General features: G+C 49.7%; 2 protein-coding genes across 2 annotated transcripts; one reads left to right on the forward strand and one right to left on the reverse strand.

Annotated features, from left to right (window-relative positions):
* Nucleotides 1-231: 231 nt before the first annotated feature.
* ROMO1 (reactive oxygen species modulator 1) lies at nucleotides 232-2,558 on the reverse strand. Its single transcript, XM_071759377.1, has 3 exons — nucleotides 2,416-2,558; nucleotides 1,821-1,951; nucleotides 232-520 (listed from the first exon to the last, which is right to left on the reverse strand). The coding sequence occupies exons 1-3, from the start codon at nucleotides 2,512-2,514 to the stop codon at nucleotides 412-414; spliced, it is 339 nt and encodes a 112-aa protein (XP_071615478.1). The 5' UTR covers nucleotides 2,515-2,558; the 3' UTR covers nucleotides 232-411.
* NFS1 (NFS1 cysteine desulfurase) lies at nucleotides 2,478-16,083 on the forward strand. The gene is made up of 13 exons (XM_071759376.1): nucleotides 2,478-2,639; nucleotides 2,747-2,814; nucleotides 3,591-3,707; nucleotides 4,319-4,402; nucleotides 5,029-5,181; nucleotides 6,383-6,476; nucleotides 8,613-8,747; nucleotides 10,112-10,269; nucleotides 11,631-11,736; nucleotides 11,899-11,980; nucleotides 13,332-13,415; nucleotides 13,541-13,630; nucleotides 14,258-16,083. Exons 1-13 carry the CDS (start codon nucleotides 2,513-2,515, stop codon nucleotides 14,319-14,321), a joined length of 1,362 nt encoding a protein of 453 aa, XP_071615477.1. The 5' UTR covers nucleotides 2,478-2,512; the 3' UTR covers nucleotides 14,322-16,083.
* Nucleotides 16,084-18,386: the final 2,303 nt, after the last annotated feature.

Genomic DNA, 18,386 nt, shown 5'->3' on the forward strand with positions numbered 1-18,386 from the left:
GTGCCCAAACTCCCCTCAGCTGCTCCCAGATCCTGCTGGGGCCCTTGCTCTCTGAAGGGCGTTTGCCCTCTGTGACTGGAACCCAGGAATGGGGCTGATTCCCACCCCCCTGCTCTGCAAGAGGAGAGGGATGAACTCCTGGACTCAGGAGTGCAGGAGCACCCCAGGGCAGCTCCACTCCCACACCCCAGGACTGAGCTGTGCAGGCACCACAGGGAAACGTGTGCGTGGTACAGGGCTGGGGCACGGGAGCTTTAATGTGGTAACAGAGGATTCTGGGTCTCAGGAAAGTAGAAATTTGGTAAAAGACACGTTTACAATCAGCAGAGCAAGGATGGTGCCCCCTCCCTTTGGGAACTGTTCTCTCTCCCAGGTATCCAGATCTCCTCCTGGCAGGGAGGAGCAGGGGGCTCAGCAGCGAATCCCCATCCCGATGGCCATGAACGTCCCAAAGGTCCCTCCGCTCTGCATCATCGTTTTGCCAACTCCTCCCATCAGCTCTCGCCCTCTCATGCCAATCCTGGAAGGAGAAGAAACACAGGAATTACAGAAAAGCTGAGGGCTGCCCGAGGGCTCCGACACCTCTTGGCTCCTTCAATCCCCCCGTGGCTGTGCTGAGCTCTGCAGCCCCCCTGGAGCTCCTCTCCTGGGGGAATTCCAGTGATCCCTGACAACAGCCCAGAGGTTTTCCCTGCAGCAGCACCAGCTCCACCTGCTGGTGCCCCAAACACCCTGAATTTGGGGAAAAAAAAAACCCCAACCCGTGCTGTCCAAGTATTTGACTTGTCAGAGAACACAGAGGCTCTGAGCTGCTGAACTCCTGGCAAGTTCAAATCCTGCTGTGAACTCCCTTCCTATTTCCCACTGGCAAGAAATTTTTAACAGGAGAGAAACTCCAAAGGCCCTGAAGTGTCCAGAGGTGTTCCTGGTGCCCAGTTCCTGTTACCTGAGCTCAAACAGAAACAAACAGAATTGTTCCTGCTCAGGAAGCTCTTGCTCTGCAGTGCCTGTGGGGCCTGAGGAATTCCATGCACTTATTTTTGAAAGATGGAGATTTCTCCCTCAAAAGTGGCAGAGCAGGAGTAACAGAGCTGTGATTCCAGACTGCCAGAGCTGCTGTGGCTGCTGCTTCTGCCTGCCCTGAATCTGCTTTTTCTGCCAGTGCTGTCCCACTGACACCTCCCAGGATGGGAACACTCAGAACCCTTTTTGACCTCAGTCAGATTGAGCCTTTGGGTCTTTTCCTCCCTCCAGACTCCCCACCTGATCACTGCCCAGGGCTCAGCACAGATTAAACACCCAAGCAGAACGTTCTGCAAGGTGTGAGAGGGGGGATTCCTGTGATTCCCTGAGGCCTGAGAACCAGGCATGAGCAGTGCAGAGCCAGGCAGGGCAGGGGGTGGTGTTTGGTCCCCCTGATTCACAGTGGGATTGTGCAGCAGCCACAGCTCTGCCCGTGCCCCTCGGGATGCTCCCTGCTCTGTGCAGGGGGTGCAGCACCCCAGAGCTTCCCTGGGAAGCTTCCCAAGTCCCACTGCTCCTGGAGCTGCTTCCCAGCACCCCCTCCACTGGGAGCAGCAGGAAAAGGGCTGTGGAACTGCAGCCTCCTGGGACCCAGCACCCTGGGGTGATGCTGTCACCCACCCGAGGCTGGGGCTGAGATGGGGCTCAGGGGATGGTTTGGAGCTGCTGACCAAGCTTCAGCAGTGTGGAGCTGCAGGAACAGCCCCGGGACCCCTTCCCCAACCCCAGAGCAGAGCATTTCCCCCCTGGTTCTTGCTCTGCCCCCCCCTGTCTGTGGGGCCGTGTCCTGGGCATACCTGAGGCAGGAGAAGGTTCCAAACAGTGCTCCTGCTGCCATGCCCACAGCAAAGCCCATCATGAACCCCATCTTCACTCTGTCGAAGCAGCTGGGCTGCGACTGCCCGTAGGGGCCCACGGTCACCGGCATCTGGAGAGGAAAGGGCAGGGTTTGTCTGACACACCCCTAGATCCGCCCCGGGATGGGCAGCAGGTCGGCAGCTCCAGAGGCTCTGCGGGATTTCAGAAGCCGGGGAGGGGATGGCGGCTGCCTCGGACGCGGCGCCGGGAGCTCCGTGGCCGCTTCAGGGCCCCGCTCTGCTCCTCAGCTCCCAGGAGCCGTGCATGGCCACCCCTCCCTGCCAGGCCCGGCCTCCCGAGCTGCCGCCGGGCTCCGGAGCCCAAGCCCCAGGGTCGAGGCGGGGGCTCAGGCCGCAGAGGGGCCCCGCGGTGCCGCTGTCCCGGCGCAAGGTCTCGCACCGGGGCTCTCAGTGCCCGCCCCACTCCCGGCTGCTTCGGCCGCGCCAGTCCGTCCCGGGGGATCCGTCCCGGGGGGAGGGGTATGGGGGGGTCCCTCCCTCCCTCCCTCGGCCGCAGCCCCGGCCCCTCCCGCACCTCTCTCCGCGCCCTCCGCCGCCACCGCCCGGTACGGCCTCCACTTCCGGCGCGCGGTGTGACGTAGAGGAAGAGGCGTGGCCTGCCCGCCCCCGCCATGCTGCTGCGCCGCTGCCTGCGGGGTCCGCTCTCCGCTCCCGCCCCTCGCCGGCTCTGGGCGGCAGCACCGGGACCGGCACCGGCACCGACACCGGAACCGGGACGCGCAGAGCCACCGGCACCGGGTAAGGCCGTGCTTGGCGGGGGCGGCGGAGGCCGAGGCGCGGTGCCGTCCGCTGCTCCCGCGGTCGCTGACGGCGGCTCCCGCCCCCTCCCCCCTCTCTCCCCTCAGGGCCGAGCGGTGATGGCAGCGCTGCCCTCCGGCCGCTCTACATGGACGTCCAGGCCACCACCCCGCTGGTAAGGGCCGGGTCAGCCTCCCCTTCCCTTCCCGCGGGCGGTCCCGGCGGTCCCGCATCCCCGGGCTCCCCAGGGGGGGTTCAGGGATCGGTCCGGGCCGCTCCCCGCAGGGGTTTCGCCTCTCGGAGGAACTCCCGGGCTGTGGGGGGCTCCGTGACCCCGCCGGAACTGACACCCGTCCGAACCGAACCGAACCGAACCACCGCCCGGGCACCTCGGAGAGTCCCCGAGTGTCACGGGGTGGAAGGGACCTCCGGAGATCACCGGGTGCCGTCACCTCGGGCAGATCACACGGGAACGCATCAGGGCGCTTGGAAAGGCTCCAGAGAAGGAGACTTCCCCCCCTTGGGGCCCTGTGCCCGGCGGGTCCCATCCTGCCCTGGGACATCTCCCCAGGGCTGTGTCACCTCCTGGCCCCGGGGCAGGGCTGGCAGAGCCGGGCTTTGCCAGAGCCCGTGCAGTCACCGCGGGATGGGTTGGGCTGGGAGGGACCTTAAAGCTCCCCCAGTGCCACCCCTGCCATGGTCAGGGACACCTCCCACAGCCCAGGGTGCTCCAAGCCCCATCCAACCTGGGCTGGAACACTGCCAGGGATGGGGCAGCCACAGCTTCTCTGGGCACCCTGGGGCTCAGCACCCTCACAGTAACCCCAAGTTTTCAGGACGTGCCCTGAGCCCAGCCCAGGCCCTGCTGCTGAGCAGGGTGTGTGGGGTGTGCAGAGGGGCCAGAGGTGCTTTTCCTCCTGGTTTGTGAGCTGTGTGGGGTGTGTCCTGCAGGATCCCCGGGTCCTGGACTCCATGCTCCCCTTCCTGACTGCCTACTATGGGAACCCCCACTCCAGGACCCACGCCTACGGCTGGGAGAGCGAGGCTGCCATGGAGAGAGCCAGGAGGGTGAGTGCCCCCCAGCTCCCCTGGGATTCCTGCTGCTGCCAAGGAAGCTCTGCATGGAAAGGAAAGCAAAAGTGGGGACAGAACTGCTGTCATTAGTTCTCTGTGGGCTGGGGTGGCAGCTTGCTGTGTGTTAGCAGCTGCAGCCCTGCTGTGCTTCACTGATTTATTCCCAGAAAAAATAGTGAGGTCAGAACAATTGAAATGGCAGAAACCAATAATTAAGGCAAAGGTGTCTCAGGATTTCTGTTTCCTGGGGTCACAAGTGCAGTCACTGGGCTTGCTTCATGTTTTCCTCTTCTCCTCAGCTTAGCTGTGGGTGTTTGCAGTTTCTTTTTTAGAAGTGATAGATGCTGGAGTTTTGGCAACTTAACTTTTACATCCTTTTATGACAGGCTAATGCTTGATCCCACTGCTGCTGTCTGGGAATTCCTTGTCTGTTTGGTACTGATGAAGACATTTAAACTGTCACACCTGGAGCAGGATTTTGTTGGATACAGACTGTAACCCCCTTGAGGCTCACAGGGCTGTGCTTGAAAGCATTTTGCATGTGTTTGGCTCTGGTGAATTGATTGCATTTTACCTTAACAAATGAAATTTGTATTTTTAAACAGCAAGTTGCAGATTTAATAGGAGCTGATCCAAGGGAAATTATATTTACAAGTGGTGCAACAGAATCAAATAATATGGCAATCAAGGTAAAAATTAATAATAAATGTAATGGAAAAGTTATAATAACTAATAATGGTAGCTAATAATAAATTATGTTCTTAAGAGCTGTATGCATGTTTCAGCACTTTAAAGGTTAATATGATGGCCTAGTTATCAAATATTTGCATTCCTGGATTTATTCCTTGTGGTATTCAGCTACACACCCACACCTGGGATGTTTTGGAGCCCAGGGCCTGGTTTTGAGGAGAGTTCAATGCTCAGTCACATGCACCAAGTGCAATCCTTCTGCTCAGGCAGTGAAAATCTTTACCAAGACATCTGCTGGGTCCAAACTCTCCTCTGACTGAGCCCAGGTTGTGTTTCAACCTTTAGTGTGGGGTTGTTCAGACCTCTGGTGTCTGACTCCACTGCAGATGTTTTCTGAAAAGCATTATTCTTAATAACTTGCACCAGCTGACATTGTCACAGAGATGCTCTGATGCTGATGGGAGCTGCATCTCAGGACCTTTTAGATCCATCACTTTGGGCCAGGCAGGGAAGATCCACATGAATACCACTGAATCAGAGATTTCTTGTTTCTGCTGACTTTGTGTCCAGCTTGCTTTCTCCAGTGATCTGACAGCAGGTTTCTTGTTGCTGTGGTGCCTGGCAGGGTGTTGCCAGGTTCTACAAGTCCAGGAAGAAGCACATCATCACCACCCAGACTGAGCACAAGTGTGTCCTGGACTCCTGCCGCTCCCTGGAGGCAGAAGGGTTCCGGGTCACCTACCTGCCTGTTAAAAAAAATGGACTCATAGATATGAAGGTAGGTGGTTTACTGACAGAAAAATTAAAACAGAAAAGGTTTTTCCTTCAAATAGGTGTTGAGGAGGACCTTGTGGCATCTTGGTTCTAAAGAGGAAGGAGTGATAAATAAGACAAGGTAGAATGAGAGTCACAGTCAGATCAGCATCACAGCTGGGGAAGGATTTTCTGTTCTGTCTGGTGCTCCAGACTTTTTCTCCACCAAAACCTCCATCTCCCATCTCACCAGTCACTTGGCTGCCATGCTGGGTATGTACCCTGGGGAGAGCCCAGTACCTGGCTAGGGGAGAGCTGGCTCTGGTACTGGAGTTAGTGGTGACATTTCATGACCTGAGCTCCTCCTGGCATCAGACCCCCTGATGACAGAGCTGCTGTGACCCCCAGGGTGCTCCCCAGGGGTCAGGGGCTGCATGTGGCTGTTTCATCCTTTGTGTCCTGTCATACAGGACAGTGTCACTTGTTTCTAGCCCCATCATCTGTTGGAGAGACACTGCATGTGGTGGGGTGGAGCTGGTCAAGATCTGTCAGAGCTTAGCTGGCAGACTTTGCATGGCACTTTTTTGCAGATAGTTCTGTTCCTTTACAGCCACCCTCTCTGTGCTGAGCCGTGGCTGCAGCTTGTTTGTGGTGCTTAACTCATTGGATAGTTGAGAGGAATGTCTGGGACACAGCAAATGCCTGTTCTGACCTGAGCTGAGCAGGTCAGGTGGCACAGTGCATGCCAGGGTTAGGATATGCAGGAACACAAGCAGAGCATCACAGGATCTGCTGAGCTGGAAGGGACCCATCAGGATCCTCAATCCCAACTCCTGTCCCTGTGTAGGGCACCCCCAGAATCACTCCATGTGCCTGGGAGCATCATCCAAATGCTTCTTGAACTCATGCAGGTTTGATGCTGTCACCACTCCTGGGGAGCTGCTTCAGTTGGTCACCCTCATCTTCCTGAAGGAATTCTGTGTTAAACCCCTTATCAGGGATAGTGTCCTTATCAGGATTAGTGCCCCTCTCAGGGTTAGTCCCCTTCTCAGGGTTAGTGCCCCTCTCAGGGTTAGTCCTGTCCCCAGGACTGGTTGTCAGAAGCCAAGGGGTTTTTGGTGACACACTGGTTAGGGGGCTGGTGGGTCAGATTTTCTTGCAAATGAAGGTGTGCAGAGGAGTCTCAGTTCTGGTGTCAGTCACAGCTTCTGTCTGTTTTTCCCCAGGAGCTGGAGGCTGCCTTCCAGCCAGACACAAGCTTGGTGTCTGTGATGACTGTGAACAACGAAATCGGAGTCAAGCAGCCGATCCGTGACATTGGTGAGTGCTGGGGCTGCCAGGGGCTGCCCAACATCACTGCTCCTACATTTTACTTCATGTTTTCCTGGCCAGCTGCTTCTCAGGCAAACAATTAGGTGTCTAGTTAAGGAATTAATAATACTGCTGTCCTGAGCAAGAATTACTGTGAAAGGGAAGTGAGGATGAAAGTCAGTGCTTCTGGAGTGAGCACTGCAGCAGTGACAGCCTCGTGGTGCAGATCAGTGCTGCTGGTTTCATTCTGCACTGAGCAGTGGGTGAGGAAAATGCACAAACTGTCAGGCTGAACTGAGCTCTCATGAGTGGTTTATTTGGCACTTGTGGGGCTTAAGGGGAGAACTGTGCAGAATTTGGTGCAGGAGGGGATGGTGGGCACACCCCTTCACCCCAGTGTTGCCACATACAGTCATGAACAGGTCACAAGGGTGCTGAAGAGCCAGGTTTGTGGAACAGGAGGCAGAGAGAGGGTGAGCCAGGCAGATGAGGGATGGGGACCTCAAAGCAAGGGGGAGCTGGAGAACCTGGGTGCTTGAGGAAGGCAGGGTGAGCACGTGGCCCACACAGGCAGCTCCCTGGATCCCATGGTGATTCATTCCTTGGCAGTGATCCCCATGACAGTGACAAAACATCCCTCTGCCCCATTTATGCTCAAGGTGTCCTTTCAGAAATTCTTTGAGTTTTTAGACCATTTTTAGTCTTTGGCCTCTGCCCTGTGCTTTCTGCTTCATGGTTCTGCAGAGTATTGTTTTCCCAAGCTGTGGCAGGCACCTTATCCTATTGTGCAGCTGATTTTCCTCTTGTTTAGCTGCTGCTTTTTTTCAAATTTTATTATTCTCAAGGCAGCATTTTCCCCAGGGCTCTTCAAGGTTACCTTTCTTCATGGACAAGTAGCTGAGCTTGTCAGTGTCACAAGCAGCTGAGCTGCCTCTAGGCCTGAGGACTGGACTTCTCTCCTGTGCTTCTGTTGTCAAGCCTGGTCCTGCTGCCCAGATGCCAGGGATCCCTGGTGCCAGGCTCTGGTTCCCACAGGGAGTTCTCAGGACACTGGGACAGCAGGGCTGGCAGGCCAGGACTGGGCTTTGCTGCAGCCTGGGAGGAGCAGCAGCAGCAGCAGTGCTGTTCCTGCTGCCCAGAGCTGCTCCTGTGACAGAAAAAGCTGAGGAGGGGCACAGATCCTGTGGGAGATGAGTTGTGATGGCAAATAGTATTTTTTATGACAGAAAATAATAGTTAACTTCACTGCCCACAGGTGTTGTCTTATTTTGTTCTTTAGTGTATTTTAGCTCTGGGTGCAAAGGCATTGGTGACAGACTCGAGGTACCTGAGGTGGGAGGAATTGGTGTGTGTGAGGACAACCCTGACAACATTTTTGAGGCCAAGTATTGCAAAACTTGAATAAAAAAGGAAATTATAAAAACTCCTAGGCAAGCATAAACTTGAAAGTAAGGCTGGCTTCTGCTGGACTGGGTTGAGCAGAAGAAGAAACAAAGAAAGAAACAAACAAAAGTTAGTGTTGTCCAGCTGTGGAGTCATCCCTGAAGGGAAACTTGGGTGTCCTGTGCACACCATTTGTACTTCAACCTGGTGGTTGTGGCTTTGAAAACAAGCTCACTTTTTAATTTCCTAACTGAAGAAATTCACTGGAGTCTTATCTGCTGACCTCCCTAAACTGGTGCCCAGGGAGGTGTCAGCCAGAGTAGCTCCTTCAGAGAGACTGGAGGAGGTTCAGGGAGACAGGAGGAGATTACAGGGAGATTTAGGTTGGACATCAGGAAAATTTTTTTCCTGTGAGGGTGCTGAGCCCCTGTCCCAGGGTGCCCAGAGAAGCTGTGGCTGCCCCATCCCTGGCAGTGTTCCAGCCCAGGTTGGATGGGGCTTGAAGCACCCTGGGCTGTGGGAGGTGTCCCTGACCATGGCAGGGGTGGCACTGGGGGAGCTTTAAGGTCCCTCCCAACCCAAACCTGTCTGGGGTTCTGTGATTCTACACAGCTTTAGACCCTTCACTGTGAAAGAAACATGGCAGCACCACCCTCTTCCTCAGAACAGTTGCCTGCTGTGAACTGATGCTTTAGTTTCGTTGCTGGAATCAAAGATTTGATGAATAATGTGGAGTTTTTTGCTTTTGTGTTTTTGTGACAGGTGAGATCTGCCGTGCACAGAAGGTTTTTTTCCACACGGATGCTGCACAAGCAGTTGGTAAAATTCCTATGGATGTCAATGACATGAAAATTGATCTCATGAGCATCAGTGGCCATAAAATTTATGGGCCCAAAGGTACTTACTGGAGTGATTCTCTAGAGAATTGTTTCCATGCCTACCTGAAGGTATGAAGTCAAACCTGTCTGTCATGGTGACTGTTATTTCAGCTGTAGAAAACTATTCCAGTCTGGTGTTGGAGTAGTTCAGGCATGGCTGTCAGACAGGAGGTGTGTTGTGAGGTGGCTTTGCTGAAGGACCAAGCAGTATTTGATAGTGTGGCAGCATTACAAGGAGTGGCTTTGCAGGAGTCAGCTGCCTGGTGTGAAGCAGCACTGGTGATGGAACACTTTGAAATTAAATAATTGGGTCATAGGACAAAGTTTAGATGAAACTCTGACTTCAAGCATCAAAAGATACCTGGAAGGTTTAATTTCATTTTGATTTTGGTTGTCTCCTGCTTCCAATGGCACCTTCTCCCACAACCCCATTTGTGCAGCTTCTTTGCAGAATGGTGTTAAAATCCAGCTCTGGGTTTTTGAGCTGACTCCCAAATAGTAAAATTTCAGGCATCATCAGGGTCACAGCCCATTTAGTTTGTAAAACTCTATGTAGAAAGACAGAAATCAGGTTTGCTGTGTTCTGTGTGCCTGTAGAGAAACAAAAGGCAAAATTATTATTTTGTCAGTATGTCCTTTCTGTACCAGTTCTCCTGAGAGCTGAAGGGTCCTGTGGACAAGGACTGAGTCTTCAACATAAGGACTGAGTTTTCAACATATAACTTTGGGCAAAAAACCTAATTTTTGCAGCTTATTATGACCAGAAGTTGCAGCCATTCTTCCTGTGGTGGCAGTCACTTGTTAGGTGAGCCAAGGCCCATGAAGACAGAAATTGGGTTTCTAGGTGAGGATACTGGAGAGACAGAGGCTGGATGTCAGAACTGGCTCATGTCATCTGCTCTGGAAATTAGTGCCACTTGGTGAGTCTCCCTAATGAGAAGAAAGGGAGAGGACTCCTGGGACTGGTGCTGGCCTGGGGACCCAGGGGAAGGAGCGTGGAGTTCTTGAGCTTTTCAGTTGGAGTTCAGTAAGGGAACACCAGGGGACAAAATATCTGCACAATAAAAATTCAGTGCAAAGGCAGCTTCCCAAGGGGGCTGTGAGGAATAAGAGAGGTACTGAGTGGCTGAAGCACACTGAGAGGAACTGAGCTTTTCTTACAGCCAAAGCTTTAAGAGCCTGAAGGAAGAACATGAACACTGGGAATGAACACCATTTCCTGAAAAATATTGTGCTTCTGTAGGTGTTCACCACATTTTTCTCCAGTGAAGTGTCCAAATACGTGTTTGCTGTGGGAACGAGGGATGTTTCCAAACCTTGAAGTCCCTTTTCATAACTCCAGAAGGGTGGGGGTTCACTAAAAGAGCTTTCCCTCCTCTCCAGGGGTTGGTGCCATCTACGTTCGCCGCCGGCCGCGCGTGAGGCTGGAGCCCCTGCAGAGTGGGGGAGGCCAGGAGAGGGGTCTGCGCTCAGGGACAGTGCCCACCCCCCTGGCAGTGGGGCTGGGGGCAGCCTGTGAAGTGGCACAGCAGGAGATGGAGGTATGTGGGAGAGGATCCTGGTTCTGGATTCCAGGAAATACTAGAACAGGGCCAGTAAGGTCTCTGATTCCTTCCATGTGCCTGAATTACATTTTATTCTCGTGTTGTAACATCGAGTAAATATTTTGAGGTCTTCAAGGCTGTTTTTGGGTAGTTGGGAGTTGGTTTTCAGCTTTTTTGGGTTTCTTTTTTTCTCCAAGTGGTTTAAATCATGGTTTTCTGCTATAGGTTTACAGTTGTCAGTTGTAGTGAAATATAGCTTAAAGTGCTTGACTCATTTCCATTCTGCACGTGTGTGTGAGCCACATCTCTGAAGCAGTTTTATGAATCATGTTTATGTACTGTATATAAAAAATATGAAGACTTCCTAGTCCATGTAATACCTATTAAATTTATATGAGTTCAGGTTTCCAGCAGCTTTGCAACTAAAAATTTTTTTTTCCTAGCTAGGACAGTAAAGTTCATTTGCTAGGTCTGGTGTCTAAGGCTCTGTCTGCTGCTCTTGGTGGGCACCAACACATTCCTTACAGTAGGAATGTAAAAATCCCTTAATGTTGTGCCAGGGGGATGCAGAAGCCAGGTATCTGCACACCCAGGATCAAGCCTCTTCCTGGCAGACAGGCAGAGATTCACCATCCCAGCTGGGTGGTTGTGGTAGCTGCACAAGCCTCAGGTCTGGGTTCTCTTTCTTTCCTGGCAGAGTTTGGGTGTTTCTAAACCAAATAATATTTCAGATAGCCTTGTTTTCTTCTAAAGTCTCTTCAGGAGGGTGAGCAAGCATGAATTGCATGTGTGTGTCTGGCTGTCTCTGTGTGCCAGAGCTGATCTCAGCCCTTACTCCTTTTTTCATGTAAGTGACCTCATTTTTTTCAGTCTAGAACGAGCCCCTGCAGCAGGCAGCTCATGGCAGAGCTTGTGTGTTGTAAAACTCACAGCAGCTTGTGAGTCCATGCTTTTATGTGGTACAGTTTGAGAGCTCCTACAGAAATAAGGGGTATTTACCACATGGCTGCCCTTCCTCCTGCTGCAAAATGTGTCAGCAATGCATTACCTGATTTGTAATCAACTCAGTGCTTTTATGAAGGCACATTGGGCAGCTTGTATATAGAGATCTGAGTGGCCTGGAATATTCTTGAAGGCTTGAGCCTAGCTAGGACCAAACTGGTAGTTCCCTTTTGAAGCTGTGTCTGGAGGAGGTAAGTTTGTTAGGTAAGTGGTAACTTTGACAGTTCCTTCTCAAGTTTCAGTTGTGTTCTTTCCCCAGTCCAACCAAGCCCGGCTGTTTCAGTCTAGCTGGTAATGCCAAGTGAGGTTAAACTGCACACTGTTGATGATTTTGGTCTCTCTGGTGTCTTTGCTAGTACGACCACAAACGAATCTCTCAGCTGGCAGAAAGATTGGTGACAAAAATAATGAGGGAAGTTCCTGACGTGGTGATGAACGGAGACAGAGAGCACCGCTACCCAGGTGATGTCAGCAAAACCCTCAGCACACCAGAGCCCTCAGCTCCTCAGTGGTGAGGGCAATGGCTGAGTAACTACTTCAGCTGCAAGAGCTCCTCTGTGGAGTAAAATTTCAGTTGACTAAAGTTTACTCTTTTTTTTTTCTGTTTGATTTATTTGTGTGCAGGCTGCATCAATTTATCTTTTGCGTATGTGGAAGGGGAGAGTCTTCTGATGGCTCTGAAAGATGTGGCCCTGTCTTCAGGAAGGTGGGTGGTGTGTGTGGGAAGGGTAGGAGTGTATTTTGGTGAGAGAATAACTTCTGTTCATGGAGGTACAAGCTCAGTGGTGATCTCCACTGTGCCCTGTATGTGTGTGCTTAGTTAATGAGGCAGCCTGGCACTGACTGCATTCTAAGGGGGTAATTCTGTCAAGTGGCACATTTCAAATGAAGTTCAGATTTACTTGTCCTGAAAGGAAATAAACCCCACACAGAAAAAAAGCCCAAAACAAAAAAAACCCCATCCCAACCAACCAAAACACAACCAAAAAAACCCAAACAGCCTCCCCCCAAAGAAACACAGACCAAAACAAACCACCAAACCAAACAAAACCAACAATAACAACAACAAAAAAACAGCACCAAAACCAGGAAACCTAACCCAGAAATTCCAGTCTGCTAGTCTTGCAGACTGCTTAACCTGCAGTCTGAGTAGCCTTGACTGGTAACTGCTGGTGACACTGGGTGTAAAGCCCACCAGCATTTCAGCAGCTTCCTTACCTACAGTTTTAAGGAGCTCTGTTGACTGTACAGGAGTGCCCAGTAATGTTTCCTTGCCTCTGAGACCGAAGTGGTCAGCATATCTTCATTAGAAATGTGTTGGCACTATGAACAGGCAGAACAAGTCTCCACAGGACTGTCTCTGAAGCCAAACACTTCTGTAATGTGAAAATCTCTTGTGAGGCTCTGCTTGGTGCAGCCCAGTGCTGCAGACAGCTCTGGTTTGTGCTGCATGTTGCTGCCTGTGGAAGTTGAGTAACACCACGTAACCAGTTCTGCCTGACTGCTTCAAGGTGCAAGTTCTCTCTACTGAGGAATATAACTGGATCAGCTTGCTCTGGGTTCCACTGTTTTTCATTGGCTTGTTCTGCTGCCAAACAGCTTGTGAAGTCTTTTTTCATTCTAAATGTTCCTCTGGGTATGTTACCTTCTCTGGCTACTTCTGTCTCGGCTCCTTTGTCTTTTTTCCATGGCCTGCACTTCAGCTACCTCTTAGTCTGCGTTCCCACTGCATTCCCGTTCCCATTTATTTTTTTTGGCATTGTGTTTATTCTTACTGCATTGCCTGTGCTCTCTTACCTCATGCTTCTCATTTATTGCCCTTACTTCCCTCTACTCCCTGCCATTCTTTTCCTTCAGTACCACTCTTGCTGTGCTCACTGGGGGTTACTGGGAGGCAGGGGAGGCTGCTACAAATTGTTGTAGGGAGTCATAGTAACGTCAGCTGTCTGTAAGGGCTTGCTCTTTGTTGGAGGAAGTTGGTGAGGTGTTATTTCAGTGTAGCTTCTGCACATGAAGGAAAGTTTGAAGCTCATCTGCCTTCCCTTTCCTTTCCCCAGTGCTTGCACATCAGCTTCTCTGGAGCCTTCCTACGTGTTGCGGGCGATCGGAACAGATGAAGATTTGGCTCACTCATCTATCAGGTGTGTGGAGTGAGCTCCCCCAGTGCTTCCAGATAGTTTTACTTTCTGTTAAAAGTGGATTTTATTTGCCATGCCTCCCTATGCAGGTTTTTCTAGTTATTCTATTTTTTTTTTGTTTTGTTTAGGTTTGGCATCGGTCGTTTCACTACAGAAGAAGAGGTGGATTACACAGTGCAGAAGTGCATCCAGCATGTGAAGAGGCTGAGGGAGATGAGGTGAGCCATCTCCTCACTGAACATACAGACTTCTTAGGTGTGGTAATCACTTGAAGAGCTGGATTTAGTTCAGAAGTAATCCTTTGCTTCAAAAATCTGGTGATGTCTCTGTAAAAGCAAGCAGTGTAGCAAGAGTGGGTCGTGGGCCTGATCTTAACACTAGTGACAAATTTTTAAGGAAAAATCCTGGTAACAAACCTTCTCCCAGTTCCTGCCTTGTTCTGGGAAAGAGCATGAGTAGAGCAAGCACACAGGGCAGTACCCAGAGGTTTCTAAGCCAGAGAAGGTGTTACTGAGTTTAGGTATCCTTTTATTTTGGTGAAGCTGAAAGCCTCTTGACTCACCTGGGATGTGTCAAATGCAAGGGCTCATTCTCTGAGGGACACGAGTGATTTGTGCCCAAAGTGGGAGTGGGAGATGAGGTGGGGCACCTGCCCTCTCACTGCCTGTGTTCTGGGCTGAGGACACAGTTAGTGACTGATCAGGTGGAGCTCACTGAGCTCCAGAAGGAGAAGATATGTAGCTACATATCCCCTAATATCCTGAGTAGCTGATGAAATTATTTGGTTATTGTTGATGTTGTGCCCTGCATTTTAGGTAGCCCTCACTTTCCTCCTTTCTTTACAGCCCCCTCTGGGAAATGGTGCAGGATGGAATCGACCTCAAAAGCATTAAGTGGACTCAGCACTGAGACAAAACATCACTATATATGGACTAGATGTGGATTAAAATGCATTTTCTGTACATTCCTGAACAAATTATGCAGCACTTCTGCTTTTTGACATTTGCAATTTGACTGGAAAACTCCTTTCTGATCACAAAGCCTAAGAAGCCAAAAATGAAACTACTCTGTATCCTGGAGAAAGGCAGGATGTTGTCACCCCCATTGCATCTCTAGTGACACACAGAAATTTATGCCCAAACCTAATTAATTTGGGAAATGTATTTTCTAGTAAGAAAATGAAATCAGGGTGTTACAGCTAGGCCAGCCAGGCAGGAGGCTGCTGGTTCTCAGTGTGAAACATGCTGTGTGGCTGCTGTGTTTGCACCCAGAGGGGTGGCCAGGCCTCCTGCTGGGGCTGGGTGAGGTGCTGCAGCACTGGGTGGGTGCTGCTCAGACGTGCTGTGTAGTGAGGGGTTCTCAGCTAGGGTGAAGCTTGGCATTCCCAGAGGAGAGGGAGGCCTCAAGGTGGCTATGTGCCTTCACAGTTCAGTTGTACATGCAGTTTAGAACCAATTTATTATTTTTTTAATCTAAAACTGAGTATTTTTGGCTCCTTTTCCTTGGTTTGATCTTGTTTTGGGTGATGCTTATACAGACCAATGTGCATTGGTCCAAGATATCCCTCTGCTTTACAGAGTTTATGATGTGATGATGATGATGCACTTTGCTGTCCCCTCCATTGTGTTTTTCCATGCAATTTTTTTCTAGGTGAGGAAAGAAAACTTGACTGGAGAGGGAGACAGGCAGAATATGTCAGGTGCAGTTTACCAGTTCAGTTGGAACAGGAGTGATGGAGGCTGTGGGGAGAGCAAATAAAATGCAATGTCTTAATGCACTCTGGGTTTTTGTTGTTTTGGTTTTTTTTTTTTTTCCCTCCCCTTGTGATGAAGTCTCCTTTGCTGATACTCAAGAGTTTGCCTGTGGGCCACTTGGTTCTGGCACTTCAGGGGGTCTTGCCCAGTGAGCCTGAATGTTTTGTCTGGAGGTAAAACAGCTCTGGAGTTTTTTCTGCATGGCAGACTGTGCTGCTGTAGCTGAGACTTCCATGGGAATTCCTCAAGGAATGCAGAGGGAAAGTGTCTGTTAAAAAGGGATTTATGGGATTGATTCAGATCAGCATTTCTCCTTTCTTACCCATGTTGATGTGTCCAGGAGGAGACTTCACCCATCTTACCAAGTGCCTTTGTGTCAGTTGCTTAAGCAGAGCTTCCCAGGCTGGTTTGTTGCTGGGTGGAGGCTGCCTCAGCTGCTGGGTTCAGGCAGCCTGGGGACTGAGAGTGCATCCTTAGCTCTGGGTGGCAGCTTCCTCCTGGAGTAACCCGGGGATGGAAAGCTGAAGCCAAACCTCACAAAGTGGATTGTGGAACAGAAGCTTGTGGGGTTGTTTGGTTTGGTTTGGTTTGGTTTGGTTTGTTAGCAAGGACAGGTGAGGTTGGTTGTACTGCAAAGCTAATCCTCCTTTGTTCTGGTTGAAATTATTATCTTTAGCAGCTATGATGTTGTAGGGCTGGCACCTTTATATTTCATCACAGCATTTTGCAAACTACTGTCTGCATAAATAGTTTTTAGAGATTGTTTGTGCTCTGTTTGATCCTTGGGCCACATATCCACATACACGTTTTCTGGATTAAGCATGTGATAACACTTCCCCAGCATGTTTTAGAACTGTGTGTTTGTGAAAATGTTCTTTGTGTTTCATGGATGATAAAAAAATACAGATAAGACTTAACCTTGGCTACCTGCAGTCTTTTCAGATCCACCTTTCTGGTTGAACACAGTGAATTGCTACATCACAGCAAGATGATTTGCTCCAACACTGTTAGGAGCTTTCTGTCATCAAGTTGACATTTGACTTTTGGGAAATTCTTCTCAAACTCAGTGCCTGATCTGAGCTTCCTTTTTTAACTCAAATAGCTTTGTGATGATTTGAGGAAAGGGAGCCCCAGATCCTGAGTCCCTCTAGTGCCAAGATTTAAAATACACATTAGCATGTAAAGGTTCAGGCAACTCTTTCACACTGTTAACAAATATTTGTTTGAAAATGCTTACAGACAAGATGAGGAAAAAATTCTAATGGGATTGTGACAGAGGTAATGCCACTGAATGTGGTTGAACCTTCTTGTGTGGGGAAGGAAATTTCTTTGGGATGAGAATATTTCCAAATGGAACTGCCTGTAACTCACAAGTGAGGGTGTGTGGAGTTTTTTTGTGGGGTTGTTTGGTTTTTTTCCTTTTTTTTTCCCCCCTTTTTTTTTTTTTTTTGCTTGTTTGGGTTTTTTGAGCTTGTTTGGTTGGGTTTTCTGTTCCTAATTTGGTTATTAAGTGGGGCCATCTGCAAGGCGTTCAGTTAATAACACAAAGATACCAGAAAGATGAGGATTTATCATCACTGTTTTGCAGGTGTCATAAATACTGAACCAGAGTGACAAACAGGAATAAATAGAACTTCCAGGAGTGAAGAGGGTTAGGTAATACACACGGGGAGAAAAAAAATATCTGTGGTGGATTTTAGCGTTTTAAACACTGACCAAGTGTATCAACTAATTACAAAAATTACTGAATATTCTAATACAGAATTAGACAATGACCTCTTTTGGACTTGAGACAGACAGGAAGAGGGTCAGCAGCTTTGTTGACAATGTTATACAACCAGCCTTAAGCTTACTAGGGATTTTAAAAAAAATTAAATTGCCATAAAAGCTACTGCTCCTAAGAAAATCCTGCCTCCTCCCTGTGCTGTGTCTGCCTGAGTGCCTTGTTCTCTGTGGCTGCAGTCGTGGTTCAGATGTGTTCAGCCAAACTGCTGCTGACAATGTGTATGCCCTGGGCTTTGGGATGAAGTTTCCCAAAGCTGATTCCCAAGCAGCTGGCCTAGGAGAGGTCCCTTCCCCACTGAAGGCAGTTTTAATTAGATTTCAGGATGATTTGTAAGGAAGAAAGTGAATGCCAGGTTTTTTAAATGAGCTGAGTGATGTGGTGGGTGATGTTACTCATAACTATCCAAAACAGAGAAGTGAGGGCTTGTACAAGGTGCTCTTGTAAGAAGAAAAGCTCACACTGATGAGCAATCAGTGTTGTTATTTTGTTGTGTTGTTTTTTTGTTTTTTGGCTGAGTAGGTGTAGTAAAATAAGGTGTTTAGTTTCACAAAGTAAGTGAGTGAAAATGGGCACCTCATTGCTGTCTGACAGATTTGAAGTATAGAGAGCAATGAGAAAAGTATATCTGGGAAGGCACCTGATGATTATTTGAGTTAAATATTTTTCTAAATCATGTGGAAACAATTAAGACTTGCAGCTGACATGTGGTAATTGGAAAGGAAAATCCAGTCATTTAGTAAACTGGGCTCACTCATCCAAAGCACATCCTTACCCAGCTGCAGAAATAAGTTCTCTCTATTCTGCTGGTTCTGCAGCGTGGTCTCCCTAGGGTGCTGGAGAAGGAAGCAGCCTGGGATGTGAGGGAACATTCCCAGGCTCATGGAGCAGCAAAAGTGCAATGTGAGGAGGAAGGTGGTTTTATTTCAAATGTGGAATCAGCATGATGGGTGCTGGTTCCCTCAAGCTTTAACATTTCCTCTATAATATTTTTCCTTCGTTGTGTATGAAACACTTTCTTCAGTTTTGGTTTAGGTGGAGGAGACATAAATAATCTCTCTCTATATATAGTTTCCCAGTACCTAATAAATACAAGTCCATTCTTTTTTAACACCATTTTTCTCTGCCTGCCTCCTACCACGTGTTCTTGTAACCTTCTGCCTACCAGTGTTTTGCTTTCCAGAGTTCCTTTCCTCCAGGCTATTGCTCATGTTACCTCCTCTGTGGTATCCCGTGACACTTAGCATGCTCCTAATCCCAGTACTGGATTTTGTTCCCTCTACAAACATCTGCTTCTGTTACTCTGTTGTGAACTAAATGTTCTTGGGTCTGGCTGAGAAGCCAGCTGGGGACCTGTGGAGGCAATCTGAGTGAGTCACAGGCATCTGTGCCAGCCTTGGCTCCAGCTGAGGTACAAGGAGGTCCTGGCCTGCAGGA

The sequence above is a fragment of the Heliangelus exortis genome, chromosome 16 (assembly GCF_036169615.1).
Source record: "Heliangelus exortis chromosome 16, bHelExo1.hap1, whole genome shotgun sequence".
Lineage (NCBI taxonomy): Eukaryota > Metazoa > Chordata > Aves > Apodiformes > Trochilidae > Heliangelus > Heliangelus exortis.

Bases quoted from the DNA above. Each gene is read 5' to 3' on its own strand.
- NFS1 (XM_071759376.1), top strand. From the start codon at position 2,513: ATGCTGCTGCGCCGCTGCCTGCGGGGTCCGCTCTCCGCTCCCGCCCCT. The intron at 8,748-10,111 runs GTACTTACTGGA...CCTCCTCTCCAG, and splicing joins TAAAATTTATGGGCCCAAAG to GGGTTGGTGCCATCTACGTT. The intron at 13,631-14,257 runs GTGAGCCATCTC...CTTTCTTTACAG, and splicing joins AAGAGGCTGAGGGAGATGAG to CCCCCTCTGGGAAATGGTGC.
- ROMO1 (XM_071759377.1), bottom strand. From the start codon at position 2,514: ATGGCGGGGGCGGGCAGGCCACGCCTCTTCCTCTACGTCACACCGCGC. The intron at 1,952-2,415 runs GTGCGGGAGGGG...TTTCCTCTCCAG, and splicing joins GGCGGAGGGCGCGGAGAGAG to ATGCCGGTGACCGTGGGCCC. The intron at 521-1,820 runs GTATGCCCAGGA...TTCTCCTTCCAG, and splicing joins GGAACCTTCTCCTGCCTCAG to GATTGGCATGAGAGGGCGAG.